The following is an 18,914-nucleotide window of genomic DNA, read 5'->3' as shown; positions in this document are numbered from 1 at the left end:
ACACATATATATATATATATATATATATATATATATATATGTATATATGTGTGTGTATATATATATATATATGTATATATATCAGTATTCATGACATAATTTCACATTAATCTAGAATCACTGAGACAGAAACAGTTAAATGTATTTTATAAAATTATAAAAATGTTGTTTTAACATAAATAAGAACAAATTTCCACCTCGAACCATCACAATAAATAATCACAGCCTGTGGGAAAAGACTGGAGAAAAGTACAAAAATAAAAGTTGCTGTTTGTCAGAAATAATAAGTAAAGTAATGTTACTCTGAGTTATAGGCACTGAGACAAAAAGTGTTACAACCGTCCCTGGTCTCCCCTGCTTTATTCCTAATAATTGAGTCTAATTAATTAGTCTAGCAATTTCTGTGGGGTCAGTATGACCACCTGTGGCGGTAAAAATGATGGCATTGTCTTTTGTGTCATTTATACATATATATATATATATATATATTTAAATAAAAATACAGATGCTTTGAGGAAAAACAGCTTTGTGTTTTTTAATTTACTATCACAGTAGTTTTAAATTCATATCCCATTAGTTCAGTTAATGATTAATAATAGTGAATATCTGACTCTTCCAAACATGTAAAGATGTTAAAATTCAGACAAACAATAACCTTCGATCAGTCAAACTCCCTGCAGAGCTCAGATTTAACAGAGAATTTATTAAATGGTTCCACAGCTCACAACTTCTGTCACTAATTAGGATGTTTCCTCTTCCTGTCGGTGACCCCCTGACCTCCCCTGTAGCGCCCCCGTCAGGACAAATGTTTGCTCTTCTGATTGTGGTGTGTAATGAAGGCCGCAGCCTCTCGGGGACGCTCGCAGCTCTTTAGAGTTTAAGGCTTGATTTGATCCTTTGTAATTTAATTAATTGGGGTGCATTGGGCTGAGCGGCATAAAACCACGGTAATTAATTGTTCAGCCACAGTTTGTGGTCACACTGAATTAAACAGCAGCCCGACTGCCGCGGAGCCGCTGGTCGTTTACAGTCGAGTTTAAACAGGAAACACACGTCTGACACAGAGAAATATGTCTCTGTGGTTCTGTTGACAGAGCTCTGTGTGTGTGTGTGTGTGTGTGTGTGTGTGTGTGTGTGTGTGTGTGTGTGTGTGTGTGTGTGTGTGTGCTCTCAACATATACACACAACTGTCCTGTGAAGACCTCACACCTCCCGTCTTGGGACATTAACAAGTAAAAAACAAGACTGAAGGTGTTTTCAGACAGCGCCACCGCCGCCATCATCGTTCTCTACGTAAACATGGCGGAGGGTCCTCTCGACTCTGCGCCGGAGGACGCAGAAGTCCACTCAGTCTTTAGTCCAGAGCACAGAGAGTTCAGTAACAGAAAAAACAAGAACTCTGGTAAAAGTACTGATTCAACATGTTTACTGCAGTAAAAGTGAAAAAGTTCAGGCTCTGAAATGTCCTCAAAGTTTAAAAGTAAAAAGTTGTCCTCTGAAGGACATTTCTACTGACTGTCCAAAGACAACTGACCCTCAGCTTTTCTCCACCAGAGTCTCCGTCTGTCTGTTTTGTTTCATCTTGTTTTCGTCTTGTTGCTACTTTTTTCTTAAGTGTTTTGCATCGTTCTTTGTCTTATTGTCTTTTTCATCACTTTCATCTCATCTCTTTCACGAAAGTTTTCATCTTGTTCCATCCTTTTCATCATTACATCTTTAATGCTGTTTTTGTCTTGTTACATCATTTTTCAAAATCTTTTATGAATTTTTTAAGTCTTTTTTATTGTTCTTTGTCTTATGTCTTTATCATCCTGTCATCTCTTTTTTGTCTTGTTACAACTTTAACCTAGTTTTTCATTTTATATCTTTTTATCTTTTACATCATTTTCGTCTATTTTTTCTTGTTAATATTTTTTTTTGTCTTATGTCTTTTATGTGACTTTTTTTCTTGTTACGTCTTTTTTGTCATTTTTCAGGTCTTGTTACATCTTTAATGTAGTTTTCGTCCAGTCAGTATTCGGGCTGGGTGTGTGTGTGTTCAGCTGGTCGTGGCAGGATAAGACGGCGCTGTGGAGCAGCGGCTGTCTCTCTGCAGACATTAGCTAAATAAAATAGCAAATATTGCCACGAAAAATCACCCCCCAAAAAAACAGCTGGTGATGGTCTGAATCTGTCGGCGGGCGATACTTTCATCCAATTGGCCGGCCCTAGTTAGAACTTATTTCATCTCATGTCTTTAATGTTGTTTTTCCTCTCATTTCTTTCACGTTGTTTCCGTCTCGTGCCGTCTGTCCTGTGTGATGTCCTCTGATGGATCCATCAGTGAATCGTCTTTTCCATGTGTTCCTGTATCGTCCATTTAGTTTGAAATCAGTCTTGATGTTGGAAGGCGGCGCACGATGATGTAAAATAAAAAAAAATCAATGATTCACCTCAAAGTCATTCAAACTAAAGTAACGAGTCTGTTTAGAAAATGTTTCAGATTATTTTGTAGGGAGGAAAAGTAAAATAAAATAAAATCTTGAGTAAAGTTCAGATACCTGAAGCACAGTGACAAGCTGCTGAATTCAGAGTTTATGATGCTTAAATTCTTCTAACCTGCCATCACCATGGTAACCACAAAAACAACAGTGAGAGACGTGGTTTACAAATTAGTAGCGCCACACCTAGTGATTATTTTCATGTCGATTAATCGGTAGATTATTTTACCGATGAACTGATTAATTTGTCTGATCACGTGTCTTGACGGCTGAATAATAAATCTGAACACATGGAGGACACAGATGTCCACGTCTTCCTGCCTCAGGTGAAGCTGATGAAGACCTGCAACAGTGAGGAGATTCATCGATTTAGAGCTGAAGCTAAAAATATGTCATTAAAAAATGACTCAAAACAATTTATTGATTAAATGTTCTTCTTAAATGTGAATATTTTCTGGTTTCTTTACCACTTAACTGAATATTTTTTTGAGCTGTGGACAAAATAAGACATTAAAGGACGTCATCTTGGACTTTGGGAAACACTGATCAAACCAAAGAACTAATCGATTAGAGGAAGAATTATTGTCAGATTGATCACTAGTTGATCGTCCGCGAGCTCCACCTCTTTTCACGTTTGGACCTATTTTTCAGCTGACAAGACTGTGGATCAATTTTTCACCATTTTCTGATTTTTTTATGGACCAAACAACTAATCAATAAATGGAAAAAAATATTAATCAATAATGAAAACAATTCCTACATGTGAATATAATATAAACTAAATATCTTTGAGTTGTGGACAAAAACATTTGAGGACGACATTTTATGGACCAAACATCTAATCGATTAATTGAGAAAATCATCGAGTGATTAATCGATGATGACAATAATCGTTAGTTTCACCTCTAAAAACACTATATTAGGCTAATCTCAAAGTAACGGGGAGTAATCAGATTACTGACTACGTTTTTAAAGTAGTAATCTCGAGTCGAATGTTCGCCTACTACGACACGTGCAGGTTTTCTAAATGACAGAGCCAATCACAGCAGAGCTGCCTGATGATGAAACCACCGAACAGAACCACACAACACACAGCCAATCACCGCAGGTGAACCGGACGGAACCGGATCCTACCGTTGGACCTGCGGACGATGTTCTCCAGGAACGTGTTCTGAGGGGCCACGAGACCCCGCCGTCCTCCCGCCATCCTGACTGACGTCGGTCCTCCTGCAGCGCGAGGAGGCACAGCCGAGCCCCGCGCGCTCTCTACACCTCCAGCCCTGTGTCTCTGCCTCGCGCTCTCTCTGCAGGCTCCTGATTGGCAGATGGCTGCGGCACGAGCCCCGGAGAGAGAGAGAGAGGCTGTCTGTGATGGAGAGAGCTAATGATAGACTGGGAGAGAGAGAGAGAGAGAGAGAGAGAGAGAGAGAGAGAGAGAGAGAGAGATACACAGGTGGTAAAGAGACACCTACAGACAGTGAGAGAGACAAAGAACTGGTGCATACGTCATTACATCACTGAAGGCGTTATGAATTAAAGGGTCAGTTCACACAAATTTATAAAAACATTCATGTATATTTACCCCAGTTGGAGCTCAGCAGCAGGGGCGTATCTAGACAAGGGCAGCATGGGGGGCCAGTGAGAGGCGGGACCTCAGTTTGAACCAACTGTTTGATGAAAACTGTTAAATGTGCATGGTTTTCTTTTGTATGCAGTCAACCTTTATTTTTTAAATTTACTTAAATAATACGTTTTTTGTGTCCAGATGATGTAATCCTGTTTAAGGTAAGGTTACAGTGAGATTGATGTCGGTGACGTTTGTTGTACGAGACGAAGCTCACTGACGTTTTCACAGAAAATTAAACTAAACTACAACAAACAGAGTTTCTTGACTTGTAAAAATCTCTTTTAAATTGACAAACAGTATGTTTAATTCATGGCTCAGTTCAAACTGAATCAGAAAATAATTTCTCTCTCCTCGTCGACAAATATTTAGGTCCCATGGGGCCCAACGGAGGGGGCGTGGCTTCAGCTCTCTATTATTTGCTTTTGACCAGAGTTAGATGTTCAGAACCTGACATTTGTGCTAGTTCTGCCCTTCTGTGCTCTGATTGGCTACTGCTACCATATTGTGATTGGCTAGTTCTTGTTGCCTTGACAATACGTCCTTGTGATTGCCAGAAAGCCTTTCTGATGTCGTGAAAGGTTCTATTTTATCCACAAACCACGACCCTCCACGCTCTCGTCAGCACTGAGCACGCTCTGGTTGCCACAAGCCAAGATGCCGATCTCTGTAATGTCAAACCTAAGAATGCAAACCAGTGAGTGACGTCAGGGTGGGTTCAGATTGATCAGCAGCTGGTTAGCGTAGCTTAGCATAAAAACTGGACTCAGGTGGTCAGATACCGACGCCCTGATACGTGCTTTGAGCTTGAAACTACCTTTCCACTGAAGCAGCAACCAGTTCGTTCCCTTGGTGAATCAGCTGAGCGGTTTGCTTTACCGAATATCGACTTTGACAGGTAGAGACAGGTCTGAATTTTGAACGGGCTTCACCGTGCGGAGCCCTACATGAACACCACAAGTTGCGTAGGACCCCAAAAGGTACACAAGAGCCCCGCCTCCCCCTCGTGTCAAGGCAGGTGTCAATATTTACAACTTTGATGAGAGGATGAAGCAGAACTAAAGAGAAAATAACATCCAGAGAGTGGTGAGGTTGAGCTCAGTTTAACTACTTTATAAACCACTGTTGGCTGGTTTAATCTACAGCAATGCATCATGGTCTATAAGATCATCTCGTGTCTGTAGCATCACTGTCCTCTGAGAACCATTTATCTCTAAAAAGTCAGAAAACAGACTTTTTTCAGCTTTGTAGATTAAAAAGTTCAGTATTTGCCTCTGGGATGTAGAGTAAAAGTATAAAGTTGAATAAAATGGAACTAAAGTAAAGTACAAAATCAGTAGAGTACTTGATGAGTACAGATTACAGCTCTAAACAAATGCAAGATGGAAGTTAATGGATTGACAGCGAGTGATGATTAATGTAATATAAATACTGGGAGCAGTGGGCTGTCAGCTGTGGTTAATGGTTTACAATGGTTGACCGTCCGTCCAGTTAGGACGACCTCTGAACACAATTTTGCTTCGGGCCTCATGGAGGTAAAACTACGCACAGTTCATGGGTTGTTGCAGTCGTGCAGGTGAGAAAATCTTGTTCCTAAATAAAAATCCGACTGTTCTCCATCTACACACATTCATCAATCTTTGTTTGTACAAAGAACCTATATGATATTTTGTATTTGATAAATTAACAAATAAAATAATAAAAAAAATATCTAAATACAAAATAAGTAAATATATTTTTAGGGGTCCAAGACGCCTGTTGTTTTGGTCAGATTATTCTTTCTTTCTTCTTCTTGTATTTCTCAGCTAAAAGTGTTTGTGCAGCAAAAACTGTAAGATGAAATTTACCAAAAGGTTGGCTGCCAATTCCACACACTGCTCAGGCAACAAAAAAGACACTGATTGACCTCAAGGTGGCGCTGTAATGTTCAAGTTTAGGTTTTTACAACTATCTTGAAAAACTTCTAAACTTAAAATTCTTTCACCATTTTTAATCATTCAGTTAATTCAATTACATTCTTCTGCTTTGAAAATGTCAACTTTTATAACTTTTTCAGTTTTATCAAACTCCTCAGACGGCTGAGCCGATCGTCCTGAAAATCAATCAGCATCATTAACAGACTTTACTGATCTAAAGTTATCAGAGTAGAAGTATAAAGTAGCAGAAGCTGAAAATAATCAAGTAAAGTACAAGTATCTCATTAATGTTTTTCAGTTCAGTACTTTAGTAAATGTTCTTATTTAATTTACATCACTGCTGAACATTATTGAGTCAAAAAGTTTAGTAGATGAGATCAGAGTTTGGGTCCTTTAATTCTGAGCTGCTCCAGTAGTTTGTGTTCATCAGCTGTGACTTCATTCATGTCAAAGGGCTCAGAGTTTGACGCCCCTTCATCAGCCAGACTGAGGTAGAAGCTGTGTGTGTGTGTGTGTGTGTGTGTGTGTGTGTGTGTGTGTGTGTGTGTGTGTGTGTGTGTGTGTGTGTGTCAGTATGACCTGCAGGACTGAGATGTTGGATGCAGGTTTGTTGACCTCTGTCTCCCCCTGCTGTCCGCGCAGACTCAGTGCAGGAACACAGCGATAAACAAGCAGGACACACAAAAACAACAGGCTGAATTATCATCATAATTCACCAGTTTTACTGAGTAAAATGTAATAATGTCATCATATTTAAAATTTCAATCACTGGACACGTGTTCAAATGAAATTATGACGTTTACAGTTTAATTTATCTGTATTTTTTTTATTATTTTCAAATATTTTAGGCTCTATTCTGCTTTTATTTGTTTTAATTTAAGTTTTGTTGCTGTTAAATTTCGGTTTTAATTCAAGTTTCTGTTTAATTTTTATTTTAGTGTATTAGTTTATGTCGGCGGAAGGATCTGCGGGACACAGGCGCCGCAGCAGCTACCGCCCGGCGGTGCGTAGAAAGCCTTCCGCCGCGGTGGTTAGACCCTGCTCAATCAGCGCTTTAACGCGGCACAAACCCGCCTCACATGAACCGATTTACACCGTAAAACTACATGAAACCTGAAAAAGGCCCTGCCGTTGTTCTATGTGATGTACTACAGCCTGAAGTGAGCGTACACGCCGCGGCGGCATCGAAGAGAGGAGCGCGACAGCGACACGGCCGGAGCTGCGGACGGCGAGCGAACAGCAACAGAGAAAAAAAACCTCCAGCGGCTCCTGCTGACATTTTCTGTCCGGACACAGCGGCTGAAAAACGGCGAGTTTGAGCGCGGAGATGCCGGGGATGATGGACAAAGGCTCCGAGTATTTAGGAAAAGGTCGCTCCAACGGTACCAAGAGTCCGTCCAACGCCTCCAACGGACATTTTTCGGACGAAAGCGGCAGCGACGACGAACACGGTGAGTATAGCCTCGAACACCCTCCTGTCGCTCCGGTGTACTGCTCGTTTTTAACGTGAATCTTTTGACTCAGAGCGTGTCTCCTGTCTTTCCTGTGTGTGTCCTCCAGATGTCGGGATGCGGGTCGGAGCCGATTATCAGGCCAACATCCCCGAGTTCGAGCCCGGTGAGGTTCTGCTGGTCTGTGGCTGGAGTTGACGGACGGTGGTAGCCTCGGTACATGCAGGCTGCAGCCTCACACCGCCGCTGTGCTGTCAGCTCTCACAACACTCTCAATGTTGCAGCTCAAGTGTTATTAACGGCCGTTTGTGCGCTATAAAGTGTCATAAAGGCTGCAGGAGAAACAGGAACCGAGGCTACCTCACCGACAACTTTTAACGTTAATGAATCTTTAATTAATTAATGAAGATTAAAGGAGCTGGTTTGTTTTTATTGGTCTGCTTCATTTTCCCTCCACAATTCTGAAATCATTTAGAATATTTCCCTCATATAATGTGTATTCATATACACTGGTAATTATTATTTTGTTTTTGTTGTTATCAATATAATAATAATAATAATAATAATAATAATAATAACACATTGGTTCTATTATTATTATTATTATTAGTAGTAGTAGTAGTAGTAGTAGTATTAGTATTAGTATATTATTATTATATTATTGACAATACTACTACTACTGGTAATAATAGTAGAATAAATATATCACTACAGTAAATAAATTTCAAAAAAATATTAAAATTAAAAAAATAAATAAATGTAAAGCAAAATATAAATAGTAAAGTGTATAATCTTGTCATTTGAAAAACAGGTCCAAACGTGAAAAGAGGTGGAGCTCCACTTCTTTTCAATTAGTGATCAATCTGGCAATAATTTTTACACTAATCAATCAGTTGGTTGGTCCATAGTGGATCAGGAAATGGTGAACAATTGATTGCAGGATTTCACTGGATCCTACATTTCCCATGATGCAACACAGCAGCCTTCTTAATGAAGACGTCTGTTCACGTTCAGGTTCCACTAAGTACTCGGATAAAGACAGTGGAGGGATGCTGGTCTGGTCTCCATATCACACCATCGTCGACTCCAAATGTAAGTCCACTTCCTGTCCTCCTTACGCAGCAGCAGTCCTCTATCAGGTCCTCTGATGAGTCTGACCTGTGTGTGTTTTTTTGTCCATCCTCAGTGGATGAATACATCGCCATCGCCAAAGAGAAACATGGATACAACGTGGAGCAGGTGAGTCTGCACGTCCACGTTAAAGGGTAACTGTCAACCCAGACCCTTTAATTAAAGGGATAGTTCAGTGTTTTTGAAGGGTGGTTGTATGAAGTACTTCTGCACAGTCAGTGTTTTACCTTCAGCCGATGGCGGTCAGCACAGTCACAGGTAGAAGTCCTGACATCAGAGCTCAGCATCGTACTGCTGCAGACAGAGTCAGCAGAAAAATAAAGGCCTCCCTATAAATTCTGATATTAGAGTAAAAAATTCAGACAAATAAAATACATATAGAAACACACTTTTTATTGCAATAATTTCTCAAACATAGTTGTTAAACATTTGGGATGATGATCTGTCCTGGAGGTGAGATATTTTACAGTTTAATAATAAACTTTATTGTACAAAATGACATCAGGGCACTGAAACTGAACTTTCACTGGTCAGTTTAATAATTATAAATCATTAAACTAAATATGAAATTACAACTAGAGCAAAATATAAATGAAATTTGAGGGATCGAACATACATATAATATTTAAAGCTTAAAAAAAGAAAAACAAACTGCATTATGTTCCTTTAATCTCGTGAGAAGTTTCATTTAGGATCTACTTTCTTCCTATCAGAAAGAAAGTAGATCCTAAATGGAACTGCTCACTGGTTTCTGGACAGAGACGCTGGTTTTGATTTTTTTTAGTGCCATTTAGTCTCATTATATCTGAGAGAGGTCAGATATCTGTACAGCTGAAATCTCTAGATGGATAAGCAGCACTACAGGTGAGAGGCAAAGTAAGTGTTTTAGATTTTGGGGTGAACTGTCCCTTTTTAAGAACAGGTGAAAAATTTCACTGACAAAATTCCTCCTCTCTGTGTTTGTTGTTGTAATTCTCATTTTGGTCACAAGGGGGTGAAGTACATTAAAAAAACTTTTCTCTCTGGCAGTAAACTGAATATCTTTGAGTTGTGGACTTTTGAGGACGTCATCTTAGACTTTGATCAACATTCCTGACATTTTAGGGATCAAACTACTGATCAATTAGTGGAAAACTTGTTCCCAGATTGATCACTAGTTGAAAAATAGATCCTGTTTTCACATGTTTGGATCTTTTTTCAATTGACAAGATTGTGATTGGATCACTTTTTCACAATTTCTTAAAGTTTTTCAGTTGACTTCATGTTTGTAGGACATTTCAGTGGAGGCTCAAAACATTTTAGTCTGCGCTGCAGAAAAAACAAAGTTATTTTGGTGTTGCGTGGAAACAAAAAGAAAATTTGGTCGCTGGTGAGGTTTGTTTTCTCCGTTGTGTTTACAGTGTATGGACCAGTTCAAACTGGAACATGAGTATTACAACAACAAACACACAAAAACACTTTTTTTTCACCTGTTTTTAAGTCAGAAACCCCGGAGAGAAAACTTAAGATCAGACCAGTTATTTTTCTCACCTGCTTACCTTATATTTCCACACAGAAACAGTTAGATGGTTTCATTTAAACGCTTAACACTGTGTGTGTGTGTGTGTGTGTGTGTGTGTGTGTGTGTGTGTGTGTGTGTGTGTAGGCCCTTGGCATGCTCTTCTGGCACAAACACAACATCGAGAAGTCTCTGGCCGACCTCCCGAATTTCACCCCGTTTCCAGACGAGTGGACGGTGGAGGACAAGGTGCTGTTTGAACAGGCCTTCAGCTTCCATGGCAAGAGCTTCCACCGCATCCAGCAGATGGTAAACAACAACAACAACAACAACAACAACAGAAACTGGTCTCTTATGCACAGTATCATGTAGGGCTGCCTCATCATTATTAGTCCAAAGGCCGAGAGTCAAACCTCAGAAGTCCAAACTACTGATTCGTTCTCTACATGAAGCTGGCAACACTTTAACACTGTTGTATATAGAGTTTGTTCAAAAGTGAAAATTCAGTCATCATCTACTCACCCTGGTGCTGACTGAAGGTCAGGTCTTTTAGTCCACAAAAGGAAAACAGCGCTGCAGAATCTCTCCAACCTCGGTTCTCTCTGATCACACACACACACGATTTTAAAATGACGACTCAGGATGTTATCGAGGTTATCGTCCCAGAGGGAACACGATCTCACGAGATTTCATTCAGAATTGTCAGCAGTTCATTGGTTACATCATCGCACGTATTTTTAATGCTAGACATTGTTTTTCCGGAGCTGATGGAAGTAGAGAGTGAGACATCTTCCTGTTCCTTCCCATCTCTGCTGAGAGGTGCATAAGTGCCGGGAAGCGACGGGTTAACAAACCAGCAGAATGTCTAAAGAACTTTAGAGAAACAGAAAATCTTCTCTCTGATAAACTCACTGTAGGGGGTTTAAGTACAGAATCTAAATCCTTCGTCCCGCTCAGCTCAGCATCAGAACACTGACACAAAGTCTCCTCGTGTCCAGTCAGGGCGAGACATCGTCTGGACGAAACAGTGATTTTTTTTTTTTTTAAATTGTGTCCCACTCAGTTACCTGACAAATCCATCTCCAGCCTGGTGAAGTACTACTACTCCTGGAAGAAGACTCGCTCCAGAACGAGTCTGATGGACCGACAGGCTCGCAAACTGGCCAACAGGAGCAACCAGGACGACAGGTGAGATCAGGACTGACCGCAGACGCCACAAACCCTGACGCACTGTCAGGATCAGGGACGCACGATACTGATAACCACTAAATTAACTGCTTCTTGAGGACGATACTGATAAGATAAATAATTTCACGTTTGTATTTTTAAATGAAGTTCATATGTGTAGTTTTTACACACCTGAGGATGAGAAAGGATCAGAAAGATAAACCACGTCACCATGACAACAAAGAACAGTTCAGACTCCCCAGATGTTCACTTAGTTTTTACAGTAAAGTTCATCTCAAAACTTAAGAGAGCAAATGCTGTGATGATCTGTCAGATCGGGTATTAATATTGCTGATATTTTTCAGCTAAAATATGCCGATACTGAGACAGATCAATGTAGCTGGAGAGGACAACATGTCAGGGCTGAGTATGTATCAATAGAAGTATTTATCATATGTCCTCAGTCACTTTATACAAAATGACTTCAGAACTTTTAAACAGCACACTTCTCGTGTGTCCTACAGGACTCAGATAGGTCATGATCATCTGTAAATAATAAAAAAAAAGATGCTATTTGTGATCCCAGACGACAGAATCATCAATCATGAGTTTGGAGACGAGTTATTATGGGTCTCAGCTGGGTGTAATGAGCAGGTCTGAACAGCAGGTGGTGCTGAAGCTCCCCTGGATGTTTCCTCTTCAGTTGTTAGTGGACGTCAGGGCTGCATCAGATCACAACACTCACGGTTCGGATCGGACCAATAAAATAACAAATGATAAAAAATGTTCTGGTCTGGTCACTTCTCTGTCTGTAGTTACCACTACAGTAACCGTAAATACTTTGTACTACTAGTGTCTACTAAATAGTATGTGAAGAATAATGTACAGTGAGCAGCTCGTTACTGTGAAATAAACATGGAAATAAATGGAAGGGTTAGTTTGAGAAACACCCGACTGTCTCAGCTGTCCCTCAGTAATCAGTCCAACATCGTCTCAGCCTCTGGGAATAAACACATTAGAAACGACGCGCCAAATTCATCAGGAATATTCTACAAAATAAACACTAAAACAACATAAAACAAGAGTTTTTTTGGTCACAGACAGCTGGTATTTATCCGTCACTGAGCCTGAGACGTTACCGTCCTGCGCTCCACGCGTTGTCCGACTGTCAACACGCTGACATGTTGTCAATTATTTTTTGGGTTTCTTGCTGTTGCCGTTGTCGTGATGACGTGTAACGACTGAATTTCGGCTTGTCGTTGTTGCCGTAGTGACGAGGAGATGGAGGAGGCCAATCCCATCGAAGCCAACGACAGCGACTACGACCCCAACAAGGAAACCAAGAAAGAGGTACGTGGACACGCCTGGGCTGCTGTTGCCATGACAATAAGAGACAGGGCAACAGGTTAGAACATCCAGCTACATACAGCTGTGGTGGACTTATGTAATTATTATTTCTAAAACATCTGGACTACAGTTAGTTATAGGTAAGATTAATGATCGATAACAGTGAGTGAAGTTTCAGACCAGTCGATATCAATAAGTATTGATCATATAGGCTGTGACTGACAACATGTCGTGTGCTCCAAAGTGTGGACGTGGCCGAGGTGATAAAATAAAGTTTGTCATATTATCGTTTTTTGACCAGATACGATGATATAATGATGAGTAAAAAAGTAAAATGAAAAAGTGTGAATTAAAAGGACTGTAACAAAAGAAAAAGAATTAAACGTTAATGTCATATTTTGTCCCTCTCTGAACTCCGTACGGCGTTACCTTCATCAGCTCGTCCTGCTCTGTTCGCAGAACCAGGTGGAGCCGGTGGTGCCGGGCTCCAAGGTGGCGCTGGGTCGGCGGGAGCACCAGACGCTGCAGCACCGACACCACCAGCGCTCCCGCTGCCGCCCCCCGAAAGGCATGTACCTGACCCAGGAGGACGTGGTGGCCGTGTCCTGCAGCGCCTCCGCCGCCAACACCCTCCTCCGTCAGCTGGACATGGAGCTGGTGTCCCTCAAGAGACAGGTAGGAGGCGCTGCAGGGACCTGAGGCAGAATGAAAGAGAGAGATTTTCTGACATTTTAAGGTCCAAACAACTGATTTATTTGTGGAAAAATTATTGCCAGATTGATCACTAGTTGAAAAATAGGTCCAAACATGTGAAAAGAGGTGGAGCACATGGACATGCGCTCCACCTCTTTTCACATGTTTGGAACTATTTTTCAATTGACAAGATTGTAGTGAATTAATTGATTTTCATTATTTTCTGACATTTCATGGACCAAACAATTAATCAATTAGTGGAAAAACAGGTGGAGCGCATGGTATTTGTCGTCAAAGTGCTCTCCCAGAATGCACAGGGGTCACGAAGGACACAAGCCAGACTGTTTTCTGTCTCGTTCTTCAGGTGCAGAACGCCAAACAGATGAACAGCGGGCTGAAACACATGTTGGAGTCTGGGATTGAAGAGTTCAGGCTGCCTGAGGTACAAACACAACATGCTCTCACCTCAGAAATACATATTTTTTCCTCCTTCCTGTAGAACGGGGAAAAATCCAGTGTGTTTCTGTCGTATAAAAGCTCCTTGGCTGAGAAAAAAAATGAGAACCTCTGATTTAATCTGCAATCTGCATTTATGCCGGGTTATCATCTTGTTGTTTTTAATGTCCTCTCATCAAGAAAAAAAAATCAGAATTACTGTAATAGATTTGAATCAAACTTTCTTCGACAGACTTTTATTTATTTGGTGATCAGGATAAAATCTCCGGTGACTCACCCGAGGGTTTGGGAATGACTGAGAGAATCGGTTCAAATTATAAATGATACAGGACTTTTTAATGCAGAAAAAACGCGGCTCCTCCCAGTGTACGGCGTCTTCATGTGTATGTCCAAGGTTTTATTTAGTTTTGATGAACCACCACCAGAGGGCAGTGTGACCTGCACACCTCTGTTCCTGTCTCAAACTGTCTGTTTGTTCTCGTAGTGTAACCAGAAGGTGAACGCCCGCTGGACCACAGACGAGCAGCTCCTCGCTGTTCAAGGTGAGCTTCATCTCTATTGGTTGGAACAGCAGGTTAGCAGGTAACAGGTGTGACAGGAGCTGAAAGCCAACCAACCAACCAATCACACGCATGACGGAGAGACAAATTCATTCAATAATATTTCTCTCAGATGTGTCTCAACCATAACGTGTCGACTCTGTCGTCCTTCTAAATCAAAGATCAGTAAGAATTATGGTTTAAAAATGTGTATTCTGATGAACATTTAGAGACTCTGAGACACTTTAAAAAGTAAAATGTCTGCTCACTACGACGACGCTGTGAAATGAAAACATGGGACGTTTTGTGTAAGACGTCTACATTTAATATGAAGTTAAATCAGTAAGAGGTTGGCCTGTTGCACGGTTTAATAGTCAAGAATTTGATCTTTTGAAATAAGTAAAATTCAAAATCCCTTCAAAATACAGTTTTGTCCCAAGTCAAACATGTTGCGAGTCATTTTGGGTTTTTAAAGTCACTCTGTTGAGCTGAGACAGATTTCATATTCTGTTCACCTTCAGAGGCTACAGCTGCGACTCCAGCAGGAAGCGCGCACCGTACTTCTTCAATCTTTAATCTTTTGAAGTATTTCCACACGAAGTTGCTGGAAATAAAGTAGTAGAGTTAGAACAGAGTGAATATTGGACTTTATTATCACAGTTGGGACTTGAAGCTCTTGGCCAACTTTCCTTCAGTCATCAGTTTCTCCACAGATCATCTCAGCAGCAGCTGAAGAATCGATTGATAAACTGTTTGTGACGTTCTTCAGGTGTCAGGAAATACGGAAAAGACTTCCAGGCCATCGCCGACGTCATCGGTAACAAGACGGTGGGCCAGGTGAAGAACTTCTTCGTGAACTACCGGCGGCGGTTCAACCTGGACGAGGTGCTGCAGGAGTGGGAGGCCGAACAGGGAACACGAGCTCCCAATGGAGACAGCGCCACCTCTGGAGAGGAGGGTAAGAACAGCTCCACCACTCCGTCAGGGAAGAGCACCGACGAAGAGGACGAAGAGGTGAGACGATCAGCTGTACAGAGTATTTATGTTTGATCTGTTTTGTGTCTGGATGTTCTGAGGAATATATTGAAATATGTGTGAGCTTCACAGTCCTGCTGAACGTTTTCTAAATCATCCATCAGGTTTTAGTAGAACAACTGAAGATCACATGTTTATGATATTCATTCAGTTATTTCAATAATTATTTTTGGGACTCATTTTTGGAATCTACAGCACTCTTCTTCTTCTTCTTCTTCTTCTCCTTCTTCTTCTTCTTCTTCTTCTTCTTCTTCTTCTTCGTGGAGCATCATCTCCACCTGCTGTTATGTTCTACAGCATTGGTTCCCAACCTGGGGTTCTGCCCCCCCACCCCCCACTTGAGTCTTTTCACATCTTCATCACATTAAATCTGATGATGTGCTTTTATCGTTTCTAAATGTGTTGCAGACTTGACTTCCTGTTGGGGTCCAGGATTTTGTGCATTTTCCTTAATTGATAATCCTTAACTAAAAATATAATTAATAAGATATAAAACACTTTTTTTCAATTTTTTCTCATTTTCATTTTTCTTGTTTTTTCTTATTCCAAGTTTAATTCTAAGGTTCTTTATTTGTGTAAAATAAAAAGTGTAAAATAAATAAATGATGACACACTGAGCCGGTTCGTTGAGACTGACATGTAGGACATTTGTGTGGGGAGCTTCTGTGATTGGTGGAGCTCACAGGAAGCTGAAACGATTGGTCAGATGATGATATGCATGAATCATCAACATCACAACTTCCTGGAGGAACTGATTAAACATCAAGGGTTAAAAAGTAACTATTAATCTGAGTAGTTTTTCAGAAGAATACTTTGTAGTTTTACCTCAGTATATTTCTAACACTGGTACTTTTACTTGTAACTGAGTACAGTGATGTCACAGTACTTGTACTTGAGTACAGATCTTCAGGTCCACTGCTGTTACTCACTGAGACAGAAAATCTTGAGGAAACAGGTTGAAAAGTTCTTCTGACAGTTTGAGGTAATTAAATGTAAATGATGCTGACTCACAGTGAGGTAATTATGGCCCCGCCCTCTCCTCTCTGCAGGGTCAGGTGACTTCTTCAGGTGCGTCTCCTGCTGCCTCCTCTTCTTCTGCAGCTCAGATTCCGGTGACGTCCAGCGCCTCCTCTTCCTCCTCCTCCTCCTCATCCTCCACGTCCTCCCTCCATCAGCCCCCTCCTCTCCTGCGGCCCTCCCTCCCAGCCACGCCCTCCCTGCACCGCCAGCCGCCGCCGCTCCAACAGCAGGCCCGTTTCCTCCAGCCCCGCCCCACCCTGCAGCAGCCTCCGCCTCTCATCCGCCCCTCCAACCCCCTGCCACCCCGCCTCAACCCCCGCCCCCCAGCTCCCATGACCCTCTGCGGCAACCCCGGGGGATCTGGTCCAAGCTCCGCCCAGCAGCCCCCTGGCATGACCGTCCACCAATCAGAGACGGCCTCGTCTTCCTCCCTCCACTAAGAGACAGAAAATATCTAGTCTGCTGCATTCAAGTCCTGTGGGGAAATCTGAGATCACGACTTTCACTGCTTCTGATTTCACTCCCATCACACGTGAACATAAAGGTGACGCATTTACACAAAACAAGTTTTTATAGTTTGGTGAACAGTATTTTAGAGTATTTTCAGGGTTGAAGATCGTCTTTCCCACAGGACTTAAATGCAGCGTACCTGCTGGTTGATGGACACCTGGTTTTAAAATCTTTCGTTTTGTAAAAGATGTTTAACAAGAGGTCATTCAGTCATTATTAAAGCTTCGGCTAATCCTCACCAGACATGTTGGCGTCCCACAGGGCTCAATCCTGGGTCCTTTCTCTTTGTCAGTTTGTCTCCACTGGGACATAAAACACAAACACAGGTGACACAGTAAAAAACACTGTCAAAGTATTTCTGGTTCTGATTCTGATTCTAAAAACACAAAACCAGTGATGGAATCTCAGATACCATATTAGTCCAGTCGCTCCACTCTAGTAGGTGTGATGAGGGAACATGTCGGCCGGCGTGTCTCACTGATGTGTCTTTAATAGGACTGAGTTTAAAAAAAGAAAAACATAATTTAATAGATTCAAATCAACTTTCCATTGCATGGTCCGACAATCCAAAAATCAATCTTTTAGTCTCAAGTCCTTTCTCCCGTGGACGTGCGGTACGTATTATTGGCAAGGCAAATTTCCACAGGTTAATTACTGAAACAAATCTTTACAGACATTAGACTGATCCAATAAACAGACTTAACATGGACGAGACAGAACGACATCATGGACAACAGAGAGAATCCAGTTATTGAGCTACATGAGGCTGACAACACCTCGTCTGTGACTTACAGTCCACAACGAAGCCAGAGACATTACAGACAGCAGAGCGACAGGAAGGAAGGAAACAAGTGCGTACTTTCAAAATAAAATTTCTAATTAAAAGTCTCATCTGACAATGAAGACTTCACAACATAAAATATTTTTCTTCATGCAAAAGGTGCAGGGATCCTGTAACAATGTTAGGGGAAACACTGTTAATGTGACTGCTCTGGGGTCAGTTCTTAAAGGGATAGTTCACTACACTAGTAGAAAACTGGTCACCGTTTACTTCCATTGTTTGGGAGATTCTGTTTTCTTGTGAAACTCCAGCACAGTTTTGTGGACTACAAAATAAACCTGACCTTCAGTCAGCGTGAGGGTGAGGAGACAATGACTGAATTTTCATTTTTGGGGTGAATTATCCCTTTAATGTAAACAGAGATATTTTGAATAATGCATCTGTCAGACTGTGATACAAACACAACATTTATTAATGGATAGATTCTAGGGCTGCACAATTAATTGCATTATCAAAATCACAATATATGTCCAAGTGCAAAATCCAAATTGCCTCTTTTTCTAGATAAAAGAAAACATGTTTGTTTGGTTCGGACACCCTGCAGCCCTGATGTGTTTCCTGTTGGTTTGAGTCTGAACATGAAGAAATCTGCAGACTGTCACCAAACCTGGTGAGACAAAAATGATCGATCCCAGCTTCTATGATTTGTTGTCAGCGTGACCATGGTAACCGGAGGTAAATAAGCTCTGTGACAGTGGCGATGTTTAGAGATTTAACTGAAGGCCTCAGTGTTGTGTACAGTAGCGTTAGACGTCAACGTGTACAGTTTGATATTTGAATCATTTGTAACCGGCTGTCCATCCAATCAGCTGTCAGTGACAAACAGCTGCTGCACATCTGGTTTCACAGGCGACTTGATGCTTTTTGAAAAACACTAACTCAACATCGATGTTTTCTGTAAAAATGTCTCCTGTTCTTTTGATTGTTCTCTTGTTGGGTTGAACTCTGTTGTTTTTTCCACACGTTGAAAGTAAAAACCTGTTTCTCAGTCGTCTGAACTCGTGGAGCTTCAGACGGTCGTCTCATTATTTATTCTTCTTCCTCCTGGTGCTACCATGTTGGACTTGGTGTAAAAAAATCATTGTGAAAGTGCTCTTAATGCTTTTTGGACAAACATGTATCACTGCATTAAATGTAACTGGAATCATAGAGTCCTTTGAGTTTCTCTCTCTCTCTGTGTATTTAAGTACTTTTCTCCCTCTGTGC

At 41.2% G+C, this 18,914-nt stretch overlaps 2 protein-coding genes across 3 annotated transcripts in view; one reads left to right on the top strand and one right to left on the bottom strand.

The window, feature by feature from the left end:
• Window positions 1–3,833, bottom strand: part of LOC146329330 (voltage-gated delayed rectifier potassium channel KCNH1-like) — a 52,543-nt gene extending 48,710 nt beyond the window's left edge. Inside the window, exon 1 of the mRNA XM_084714564.1 lies at window positions 3,615–3,833. Within this exon, the coding sequence (XP_084570690.1) occupies window positions 3,615–3,687 (73 nt within the window). The 5' untranslated portion in view covers window positions 3,688–3,833. The remainder of the gene's footprint in view (window positions 1–3,614) is intronic.
• Window positions 3,834–7,128: 3,295 nt separating this feature from the next.
• Window positions 7,129–16,797, top strand: rcor3 (REST corepressor 3). Of its 2 annotated transcripts, none has more exons than XM_084714570.1 (12): window positions 7,129–7,471; window positions 7,581–7,637; window positions 8,486–8,563; window positions 8,658–8,710; window positions 10,248–10,409; window positions 11,164–11,288; window positions 12,539–12,617; window positions 13,053–13,289; window positions 13,672–13,749; window positions 14,248–14,305; window positions 15,072–15,316; window positions 16,387–16,797. In XM_084714570.1, the coding sequence occupies exons 1-12, from the start codon at window positions 7,348–7,350 to the stop codon at window positions 16,795–16,797; spliced, it is 1,707 nt and encodes a 568-aa protein (XP_084570696.1). In that variant the 5' UTR covers window positions 7,129–7,347. The 2 variants fall into 2 exon arrangements, with proteins under 2 accessions (XP_084570696.1, XP_084570697.1); XM_084714571.1 differs by having other exon boundaries at window positions 7,136–7,471; window positions 13,074–13,289.
• Window positions 16,798–18,914: the final 2,117 nt, after the last annotated feature.

Source organism: Lutjanus erythropterus, chromosome 3 (genome assembly GCF_056507025.1).
Source record: "Lutjanus erythropterus isolate fLutEry1 chromosome 3, fLutEry1.hap2, whole genome shotgun sequence".
Lineage (NCBI taxonomy): Eukaryota > Metazoa > Chordata > Actinopteri > Lutjaniformes > Lutjanidae > Lutjanus > Lutjanus erythropterus.
The sequence above is the reverse complement of the archived record's forward strand: the minus strand, read 5'-3'. Positions and strand labels throughout refer to the sequence as shown.